The 11,432-nt window shown below is 31.7% G+C and overlaps 2 protein-coding genes across 2 annotated transcripts; one reads left to right on the forward strand and one right to left on the reverse strand.

The window, feature by feature from the left end:
• The first annotated feature begins 794 nt into the window (after window positions 1-794).
• On the forward strand, window positions 795-3,393 carry LOC143563684 (mediator of RNA polymerase II transcription subunit 20a-like). The gene is made up of 4 exons (XM_077051174.1): window positions 795-927; window positions 2,612-2,790; window positions 2,885-2,974; window positions 3,064-3,393. Exons 2-4 carry the CDS (start codon window positions 2,647-2,649, stop codon window positions 3,295-3,297), a joined length of 468 nt encoding a protein of 155 aa, XP_076907289.1. The 5' UTR covers window positions 795-927; window positions 2,612-2,646; the 3' UTR covers window positions 3,298-3,393.
• A 367-nt stretch (window positions 3,394-3,760) lies between these two features.
• On the reverse strand, window positions 3,761-4,944 carry LOC143563685 (transcription factor MYB1-like). The gene is made up of 3 exons (XM_077051175.1): window positions 4,769-4,944; window positions 4,557-4,686; window positions 3,761-4,467 (listed from the first exon to the last, which is right to left on the reverse strand). Exons 1-3 carry the CDS (start codon window positions 4,899-4,901, stop codon window positions 3,801-3,803), a joined length of 930 nt encoding a protein of 309 aa, XP_076907290.1. The 5' UTR covers window positions 4,902-4,944; the 3' UTR covers window positions 3,761-3,800.
• Between the last annotated feature and the right edge of the window lie 6,488 nt (window positions 4,945-11,432).

Genomic DNA, 11,432 nt, shown 5'->3' on the forward strand with positions numbered 1-11,432 from the left:
TATTGTGTGCATCGGAATGTGCTATTGTACTAGTGTGTTTCCCTTTTTTATTAAAACTCTTTATTTTAAGTTTTAGGGGGTTTTCGTATAGCTTTTTTAACAAGGCTTATAGTTTTTTTATTATTATTTTGTTTTTTTAACAAAATAAGCTTAACTTGGTGTTTGGTTTAGCTTTTTAAGCTTATGCTTATTAGCTTTTGTAGGCTAATTTGAAGAAGCTTATTTGAAGCGCTATGAATTTGACGTCTATAGATGAAACAGTCATGATTGAGTAAAGGGGACGTTTAAACGTAATAAGACTCTAAGATCTGTTAAGTTTCATCGAAATTGTAAAACAGTCAAAATATATCGGGTATAGTCATGTATTTGACCGGGTTTCCGGTATGGTCGGGTCGGGTTTTGACCAGGTATTCTGAGTCAACTCTGGTTAAGACTCTGGGGAAAAATCTAATACCAAATCATACTCGCAGGTCAGATACGAATACGAACAGATTCCGAGTCATGTCCGAAACCGGGTATCGTGTGCACCTCTAATTGGAACCCTGGAATGTTTCTCTTTATTATTAAAAAAAAAACTCTTTATTTTAAGTTTTAATAATTAAAAACTAGCTTTTGTTGAAAAAGCCCCAAATATTAGGGTTTTCCCGTGATCGTAAATTGAATCAATCAATCGATGGCAATTAAATGGTAATTACATATCATGTATCTATCTATCTATCTATCTATCTATCGTTGCACATGAATGATCGATCTAATTGCTAATGTATGTTTCATACATATATAGGATATTGCACTGGCAGCCTGCAGCTGGGCATACGGTGAACAGTCAGTTACTAGCAGAAGTAGCACAGTGTGTGGAGAGCATTAACGGTGTCAAAGACGGTAAATGGAAAGCTTCAATCAGCTATTACAGACCTGTTCTTAAAGGTATTATTATTATTATTATTATTATTATGGTTGCTGAATACAATTGATGAAACTAATATAATCAGTTATATGTTGTTGTTGTTATACAGTTTTAATTGTTTCTTGATAATAACATAAATAAAATGTATTAATTAGTTTCATCATACAGACTACTTGAATATATTAGTTTGTTAAGTGTTCTTGGTATTCTGGTAAGACGCAAACGCACGCATAAGATAGTTGAATGTGATTGCGAAGATTGGTAAACGAAGAGACCGAGTTAAAATGTTAATTATTTCTCCCGTCACACACTAATTTTCGGTTAAACAAATGGATCGGTCATATACATGTTAACCTACTATAAACTAAATTTATTGGTCGGTTTGGTTATGTCGGGTATGAAATTATCTATAACCAAAACCGACCCACATTTGGCGGTTTTCATAAAAATTATAAACCGATCCATCGGTTTTAAGTTAGGTTCACCGGTTAATGTGGTTATGGGTGCACACCCCTAGTTGGTGTACAAAACCAGTTTTTTTGCAAAACCGATTGGTCTACAGGTTATAAAAACCGGTTTAGGAGGAGAAATGTTTGAACCTAGGGTTGTGGATAAAACCGTAAAAACCAAATGAAAATAACCGAAACGAAACAAAAACCGGCGGTTTGGTTTTAAGTTTTAATAATTTGGTTTTGCGTATAACTAAAACCGAAAAAACTGAAATGAACTTGTAGATTATCATTTTTGTACTTTGAATCTCATGTTATTTAAAATAGTTTATTTTATAGTTTAATCCAAATATTTCAGCCCAGCAAAAAAACTTAGGCCCAAAATTTTCAAGCTTAAATGTAAAAAACTAAAACCGATGGTTTAAAAAACTCGAAAATCAAAATTTCGGTTTTTGGTTTGGTTTGAGACCAAACCGAAGCGAACCAACCCACCCATGCACAACCCTAATCGAACCTATCAAATTTGATTTGGTTCGGGTCGTAAACCAGTTTGGGGCAAGAAAAACTGTTTTCTTTTCATGGAGTCTAAAACCAATTTCAGTGAATGAGTACGGACGACGAATTGGTATACGAACTGGCGGGGTTGGTCAGGTCCAAACCTGTTTTGTTCATACCAATTTCTTTTGTGAAGTAAGTCAGGTCAGAAACCGGTAAACCGAACCGGGCCCAGACCTGTTGTTTTGGTAGTTGGTACACCTCTACTTTTAGCCTTACGAGGCTGGTCTTATTCTTGGTTCTTATTTTTCTCAATTTACTTGCAATTTAACAGTGTAAGAGTGAATAATTTAAAGTTAATGAACTCTTATCAGTATAGTAATATAGTTAGTATTTAGAGTTTGCTTTAAAAGCTAAAAGGTTCTTGTTGTAAAAAACTTCAAATGATCGTTGGTTGATTCACTGGAGATGTAGCAGCGTGATGGAGCAGAGCACAATATTTGTTTTGATATTTCTTAAGAGTCAAGATTGTATAAACTGTACATACAGATCCGCTTGCAATGATTATATTCGTAAGACATTGATATGAAAGTCGATTCAAATGCTTGAGAAAACTTAACTCATGATGCGTCTTCATATTTATTTAATATTGGGATAACTGGAGTATGTCTGTAATTCTCTATATATGCATTTATGTATGTCATATGCATGAAGGGACTCTAATTATTTTGTGTACAATTGTTTCGCAATTGCTTCTCAGAGCAAGCAAATCCAGCAGAATTCCCACGCGATTTTATGGGAATATCACTGCCAGAGCAGCCCAATAAATATTACTTCGTTTTACGAGGACAACGGTTAGTCGCTGAAGCAGAATCCACTATCCAAACTATAATGGAGAAACTTCAGTCTTACAAAGCCAGAGTGACACTCACTTTTGAGGTCAGCGATTCACTTCCAAACTTTGTGTATGCGTGTGTGTGTGTATAACTATATATCTATATATCTTTATTTATTTATTTTTGTGTAATGTTAGGGATTTCAATACCAGCTTGGTGATTTCCAGTTAAGGGTCGGTAAAGTTGTTTCAATGCAATCCGAAAGCTTAAGGGGAATTGCTATGGAGGTATTTAAATTTAGAAGTTAGTTTTAAAGTTTCGTTGTTTTAACAAAAAGAAAAAGTATTAAAGTGAATACTTTTTTTTTACAATGCAGATTGAATACAAGCCGAGTTCTTCATGGGAAAAGTCTTACAAAATCATGGGTGAGTTTTTTGACATATGGCAAGAAGCGTTATCCAAAAGACCGTTACCGGGTCATTTTGTACACTTGGAACCAAATTTTGGGGAGTACGGGCTATCTGGTCAATACACGCTGCAACACGCAGCTGTTCAGTATGCCATCATTATGGTTCAGATGATTGCTACTGCTCAAACAGTTAGAAACTAGAAACGAATGATGTTACAACTTACGATCGTTTCGCTAAATCTTTTAAGAGTTTTATTTATTTGTTTATTTCTGAAGACAATTAGTGTGTTGTTTTAATTATGTAGCCTGGTTCAGTTATAACCTCATAAATTTGCAACCTATTTGACCAAGCAGTTCTGGTTGTTGATCCTAAAAGGATCGACTAGACCATATGATGCGAATATGCCATTCCTGTCTCCCAATTAATATTTATAAACCTGTAAACTCAACAATATTATTCTGATGATATGTTTGTGTTAGTTAAATAGGATAATTACATAAACTAACGCTTGAAATTACACATATCATTTTAAGAATAAGAGAAAGTAATCTCCTGTAGGGAATATTAAAGACAGAAATTAGTTTGTACATGGTGTTACATTATATATGATATAATTATTACATTATTTGTAATAACTAACGTAACTAGCATTTTATTAATCCAAAGATGATCATATGCTCTTTTAGACCCCCTCTTCTGTAGTTCATAATGAAGACAACCATTCTCCCCCAATTTCAATTTCGGGAATTGAAGTAAACGAATCCAGAATTTCGTGGGAAAAACTATGTCTCACTGTCGGGTCCATATCAGTAGTAGTGGTAGCGGTAGCAGTAATAGTTGAAGAACCTGACATCATATCGTCTTCTTTCACTAGTTGATCCGACAAGTTAAACAAATTAGCGAAATCCATACCGAAAGGACCTGATAAAGAATCCCATCCACCCATATTCACATCAAGATTGAAACTTGATGGATTAGTATAACTATTATTAGGGTTTTCTTCATGATCAAGATTGATACTAGGGTTTTCTTCATGATCATTGAACAAAAATATTGAAGCTGGTTCAGTAGGTTTAGCCGGATCTTTAGTTTCAACAACACAAGATGATCTTGGTGGCTCCACTTGTTGTGGGTGAGGGCTAAAATTGGTTCTTGAGCATCTGGCTGCCTTGGTTCTAACCACCTTTGACTCGATCTCATTTGCGTGGTATTCTTTCGATTTCCTCTTTTTATGGTTTTGTTCTTGAGATACATGATTGACATGGTTGTTATGTTGTAGAGCATGCACCTTTTTAGCAAGTGTGGTGTTCCAGTAGTTCTTTATTTCATTGTCTGTTCGCCCCGGGAGCCTCCCAGCGATAAGCGACCATCTACAATTACACCCCACAAATTAAACCACAACTAACCAACATCAAGATATGATGTTTTCATGATATTAATTTAAAACATAATAATCAACCTGTTTCCCAAGAGTTTATGAAGCCTTATGATGAGATCTTCTTCATCACAAGAAATATTACCCCTTTTGATATCCGGTTTCAAGTAATTCAACCATCGCAGTCTACAACTCTTCCCGCACCTCATTAAACCTACAACAAACATACAAAGTGCAAGTTCAAGATCACCGAAGAACCACATATATGATAAGAATATATATGAACATATATATACCTACTTTGATGGGAATTTGTCTCCATTTGCCTTCACCATGGAGAGTAATATAATCAGTAAGAATCTTGTCTTCTAAAGCTGTCCATGAACCTCTATTCAACCCAATCTTTGAACAACAAGGACTTCTTCCCATGTTTCTTGGATACTCTAAAACAATTAAGTAAGAACATATGTTAACACATACATATATATACATACATATTTATAAATATATATTAATATTGATATGAATCTAGAGGGGCCCCTAGGTAGCATGCATTTACAAGAGTGAATGTGACATTTGATGAAAAGTAAAGCATGATAAGAAGTGACGAGGGTAGAAAATTTCGCTTGAAACAGGTTTATGATTTTAATGCATGCATGTGGTACTAATTTCAATATGTGTGAGAGGGAGATAAGAGGGACCCTAGCTTATTATTCACCAATAAATCACTTTCTAATTTGTTAAGTCAAATCTATTCATAATTATAAAAGTAAATTATTATATACAACAAGTTTTGGTGCTGCTTTATTAGTCAATTTGTTGTTTTTTATTGTTTTAATTTCGTTAAGGTAACGAATGTCACGAAACCCGAGTTGTGACGAAACCCGAGTTTTAATTTCGAGTAGACTGATAGATTCAACATCTAGGGCTGACAATGCTAGGGTTTTATCAATACGCGAGTTTACCTACCGACACCACCTCATTAACCCGCCTCAATTTTTATATGTTCTCCACTTTTTTTTAGCTCCTGTGCCATAATGAAAGTAACGGACCGACCGAGCTCGTGTCAAATTACTTCCTCAATACCCGGGATCGACAATGCCTAGGTTTTATAATCGCTCAGGTAAACATCGAATATATATATATATATATATATATATATATATATATATATATATATATATATATATATATATAGTACTTAATACATTTATCACCGCCCAGGTATACCGACAAAATAACTTGACCAATTTATTTTTTAGTTTTAACGCTCATGTTTTACTAACGATGTCTATGGTGTAACGAGTCTAACCGATAATGTTCAAATTCGTGTCGACTGACGTTTGTAACGCTCAGGTTTTACTAACATCTAGACTTCCATGCTGTGGTTCTACAGGCTGCCCTGCTGGAACGCGACGTGTAAATCACTAGAGAGCCATACAATAACAACTTATGATATAGATTTAATTTTTTTTGTTACACATGTGTTTATTTTATTGGACTTATAAATGTGTAGTTATAAAGAGGTCAATCTTGGTCGATTTAGTTTATTTCTTGATGAATGATGGCGTATGCTTGATGACATACACATATATCTTTTCCTTTTGGTTCTTTTGTTGTCCGGTGTCAATCAGCAAAATCGTGTTATTCCTTCTTAACTTAAAAACCTTATCACTAGAAGAATCATTTAGTAATTACCGACAAAACTAAATAAAAACGTTAAAAAAACATCGGTAATTCATTGACAATTGTTGACATGTAACCGACATACACTATAATATAAAAAAATAGACTACCAGTGTCGGATTCCCGATGAGAACCCGACACAGGTAAGTATGCTAGTTGTTTTGTGGGAACTCAAATCACTTTGTGTCAACATATGGCTTGTTGTGATTCGTCGTTAACTTTAGGGTAAGATTTCAAATAATATTGTCACCATGAATTTTCTGTCTTTGTCGGTGAGAGCAATTTTCGATATAGAGTAACACAATCTTGATGTTTGACTATTTAGGTTTTAATCGAGTCATGGGAGAATTGTTAATTAAAATACTTAATTACTTTAATTGTAAATAAGTTAACGAGACAAATTTAACTAGGTTAAGATATTGGACTATATATAAGAAGAAATAAGAAAACAAATATCATATTCATAAGTTTTAAAACTAAAGACACCGAACTAATCACCATTAATTTAGTTAATTGCACAACCATACAAGACAGCATATTCCAATTGGCATGTAAGTTATATGCAAAAAGTTTGGTCCACCGTTTCTGCACTTATAGAAATCCTGGAAATTAATTTAAATGAGTAGAAACTATTGGAAAGAAATTAATACAAATAAACTTATAATAATAATAATAATAATGATGATAATCAACCTATACTAATAAAAGAAAATAATGATGATGATGTGGCAGTCCCATATTCCTTCTTGACTAATTTTTTCCGCTTAAATTCTTAATATCTTTTTATAGACATTTTAGAAACTTTTCATATAAATAAAGATTATATATTTTAAAATAGGACAATTCCTAATAAAACAAATAATGTTTATTGCAATTTACATGAGAAAAATATAAAACTAAAAATGAAATTAAAATATTTTATCAATCTCAATTTTAATTTATAATATATATAATAATATCATGCATAATAATATAAGAAGAATGTACCAATAATAATAATAATATATGATTTCTTAGATTAAGTGTTCATTTATAAATTAAACCACTCTCTATATTTTGTAACATATAATAACATATCTTAATAACTTAAGATATCATATAATAATATATGATATCTTAACTTTTCTAAATATCTATATTTTGTAACATAACAACAAAAATATGTAGACATATATATTTTCTAATTTAAAAAATATTTTTCATATGTAAAAAATGGATTTAAATCACAAAAGAAAAAAACATTTTTCATCTGTAAAAAATGGATTTAAATCACAAAAGAAAAAAATTGAATTTAATGGATTTGTGACATTGATAGCTAATCAACCCAATATCTACGTATTCTAATAAAGTAAAATAATTGTAGACACGTGTCAGTTTGTAGTTAAACCTCATAACTTTTTCCTTCCCAAACTAATAACCATATCATAAATCAATAGTTATTCACTTTTCTTTTACACTCGATTTATATTACATCTATAACATGATTAAATTATTTAATTTACTTTAAACTCTATTTTATTATATCTATACATTTTTATAAAAATAAATATTCTTATAAATTATAAATATATGATTTAAATCTATTAATTTATTTTTTACAATTAATTAACTAAACTATATATATGAAAAAATGTAATAATATATACCATTCACTTTTATATTATAATAAAGTTTATCATAATCAGTTTCTTGGTTTTTTTATCAATGATTGTTTCAGGTTTTTTGTGAAACTTAAATTTGATTGTTATGGGTCAAAAGTTGGTAACCAGATTGTGTAGTACAAGTTAACTATATTTGGCTCAAATTTTTTTACGGGTCAAAAATGGATAATCTGAGTATTTTTAAAAGTTTGAGAATGCAAGTAGATTTATCGTCAAATTTGTTACGGTTCAAAGACTTGACTTGAAAATGTCAAACAAATGAAAGTTAAAATTTTAAATGTGATTTAGGTTTCAAATTTATTTTCAATGATATTTTTTTGAAATAATGAAAAGATTCGGGATTTGGCTAATTAACTATTTTCGCACTACTATTAAAATTTAAGAAAAGACGGCGAACACTTCCGATATGCTACCTCCAGGCTTATCAATGCTTCTAACTTTTATCAAACTTGAAACATTTGTGTCATAATTGACTTTTCCTTTAATGGTGATTAAAATGCGGTGTGTGAAACATGTCATACAAAATTATGCTCATGTGAAACAAAACATTCACAAAAGTGAATAGGCTAACTTGTTATTTTTATGTGTTGTCATTACGGCAAAGCCGAGAAGCTCCCTCAAAACTATAAAAATCATTTTCATGGTATAGTTCGGAACTATTATTGTATGAAAAGTCTTCTTTGAAATTGGTTCATAACCAATTCTTTCAATTATACATACATGATACTAAGAATCAAATTTTCTATAGATGGACCGTTCTCATGTATGTTTTTGCACTTGCGTTGTTATTATTATTATTATTATTATTATTTTATTACGTTTAAATTTTTTTTGAAAAAAATCATTTTCTGATATACATAAAATCAATTTATGTACACATTTTATAGATATAAACATAAATGTACTTTTTTTTTCATATACAGTATGTACTTATTTTCTTTATTTATAACTTTATTATTTGAATCATCCCGTGTGTTACACAGACTCTAAAACTAGTAATATTAATATATTGGGGAAAATTAGCGTACAAATGAAATTAACGTACTAATTGTGAGAATCAAGTAAAGTAATTATAAATAGAAATAGAGTAATTATGTAATTATTCTATGATGTAGTTACATAATTACTCTACTTGTATATATAATTACTCTGCTTGATTCTCACCATTAGCAGTTAGCACGCCAAATTCATTTGTATTTGATCCAAAGCTTTAATATATTAATTTGTTTTTGTGGAGGTAGGGTCCTAAACCCCTGGCACCACCCTTTATTGCATTACATGTTATATTTGTTATATTAGTATTGCTTACTTACCAAGGCCTAATGGCCGAGGGGTTGTGGAGGTAACTCCTAATCGGGCTTGTCCTACTAAGGTTAGGGTTTCATGATGGTGGCCATGAAGTCATCTATATAAGGATCTTCATCTCTCATTTGAGGGGATCCTGTGTGGGACTTTCTTGGCATTTACCACTTTTTGTGTTTGTAAAAAAGAGGAAAATCATAGCAGTCATCTCCATTCCCCCGTTTTTCATGGCATGTCTTGAGCATCCGGAGAAGAAGATTAAGGTGTGGCCTTTTTCGTGTTCAAAACCGAAGAACATCCATTCGACCCATGTGAGGTTAAATCCATGTTTCTTCGGTTTTATGGTGTTATGTTACTCCCCCCATCACGCCTTTTGTTATGTGTTTTGACAGTTCTTATCGCTATTTCTTTGAGGTTTGATGATTTGTACATTGTTTGTTAGTGTTATTGGTGTTGGGGGTCTTTCTAGAAATAGTCTCTCTATCCCTAGGGATAGAGGTAAAGTTTGTTTATATTCTACCCTCCCTAAACCCTACAAATAGTTTTGCTATTTTGTGGGATTTACTAAGTGTGTTTGTTGTTTCAAAAACCACAACAACTTAATAAAAGCCCAAAAGAGATTGAGGTGATGGCTTAATGTCTGAGATTTATAAGGTCTCAAGTTCAAAACCTAACTCAAGGAGGTTTTTCATAATGTTTTAGTTTCCTTATTAAAGGTTTTTTGAGTGAATCAAGCTTGAAACGTCAAATTAGTACAGACAATGTGCATCAAGTCTCAGTAATGCTCGCTCAGGTACTGAAGGTAGTTCTAAACGCTGTTAAAAAATGGAGTTGGTAGTTGGGAGAAAAGAATCAATTAGTGATGTGCTAAAAGTAGTTATAAAATTATTAACTAAAATTATGCTAATCTAGACACTAAGTAATAATTTTAGACTCTTAACTTAACTAAAACTACTAACCGGTAAGTGAACTGGTCGACTCTAGTACAACTAAGTAAGTCCGGATATCGAACCCACGAGACTCTTTTAATTACGTTAACTAGCTAAATTAGACTCAACTATAGACACGACTATTTATTTATTATTATTGGGGGATTTTACTAAAAACTAATATTAAATTAATCACTAAGGATTAAATACGACTTAACCTGGAATTAATTCAGACGATGACAAGCAACCACGTAGGTTAGAATCTCCTAAGTCTCAGTTATCAATTAACCGGGAAAATATTTAGTTATGGAACTGAGATCGTAAAATAGACGCTTAAAAGAAAACCCGAACAAAACCCCTGACCCTTCTTAAGAAGACACCTATGAGTTTCTAATAAGTTTTAACACTCACCGGTATTAAAAATCAAGTTTCCTTACGGTCACCTAATTAATTACAAACTACTTCCTTTATACGAAATCCTACCTTACAGCGTGGAAATCAAAGACAGTCTAATATATTCAATTGAATCGATAGACAAAGTTAATCTATCAAAACTAGACGGACTCCTTACGAAGAACTAAATCTAGCAATCCTAATCAACAAAGACCTACCAATAACCTAGCACCTTACAGTTATTTAGGTTAGCAGCACACTTAGGTTTATTTAATTAAATAATATTATTCCTATGATTTTATTCGAAATCAATCATAAAATAGTAAAAAGCACAAAGTAGATAACCTAATAGCAACCTATCATAATGACAAACAATAATCAAGGCAACTATGAAATAATAAAACTTAATTAAATAACCTCAAGCATACATACACATCAACTCAATATAATTAAACATTTTACTAGTTCATAAAACCATAACGATAAATAAAACCCAAGTCAAAATCAAACATTAACAGAGATTCATCATAAGTCTAGGCAGTCTATAATGTTTAGCCTAACATAATAAAATCAAACAAAATAATAATAAAGGAAATCATGACGAAAATAAATAAGAACAGAAGACTAAAGGTGATAAAACTCGTGGTCTTCGTTCTTGAATGATAAGCACGTTGTAACATTTCGGGTTTTTCGTACTCGTATTTGTATTTGTTTATCGGGTTACGAACCTTATTCAGATCTTTCTCATTAATAAATTTATACATTTATTAGTGAAATAATTATTTTTATTTTAGTTTATAATTCCTTAATTTTCATTAGTGCCAAATAGCCCTTAGAAACTTTTAAAATCGCTTAAAATGGCTTAAAATGCGTTTTTGGAACTACAGGGACTAAAACTGTCAAAAGTTGAAAGTCTGGTGAACTTGCACCTTAGCGAGGCGCGAAGATGCAACTAGATCAGCCAGATTCATTTAACAGCTTCGTTAATG

Source organism: Bidens hawaiensis, unplaced genomic scaffold (genome assembly GCF_021521415.1).
Source record: "Bidens hawaiensis isolate Kalapana, Puna unplaced genomic scaffold, B.hawaiensis_p1.1 tig00021507_1, whole genome shotgun sequence".
Taxonomy (NCBI): Eukaryota; Viridiplantae; Streptophyta; class Magnoliopsida; order Asterales; family Asteraceae; genus Bidens; species Bidens hawaiensis.

What these genes read in the sequence shown, in the direction of transcription:
- LOC143563684 (XM_077051174.1), top strand. Translation starts at nt 2,647, where the DNA reads ATGGGAATATCACTGCCAGAGCAGCCCAATAAATATTACTTCGTTTTA. An exon ending in GAGTGACACTCACTTTTGAG is followed by an intron (nt 2,791 to 2,884) that starts GTCAGCGATTCA and finishes GTGTAATGTTAG; the next exon opens with GGATTTCAATACCAGCTTGG. An exon ending in TAAGGGGAATTGCTATGGAG is followed by an intron (nt 2,975 to 3,063) that starts GTATTTAAATTT and finishes TTTACAATGCAG; the next exon opens with ATTGAATACAAGCCGAGTTC.
- LOC143563685 (XM_077051175.1), bottom strand. Translation starts at nt 4,901, where the DNA reads ATGGGAAGAAGTCCTTGTTGTTCAAAGATTGGGTTGAATAGAGGTTCA. An exon ending in ACAAATTCCCATCAAAGTAG is followed by an intron (nt 4,687 to 4,768) that starts GTATATATATGT and finishes TGTTTGTTGTAG; the next exon opens with GTTTAATGAGGTGCGGGAAG. An exon ending in CATAAACTCTTGGGAAACAG is followed by an intron (nt 4,468 to 4,556) that starts GTTGATTATTAT and finishes GTGTAATTGTAG; the next exon opens with ATGGTCGCTTATCGCTGGGA.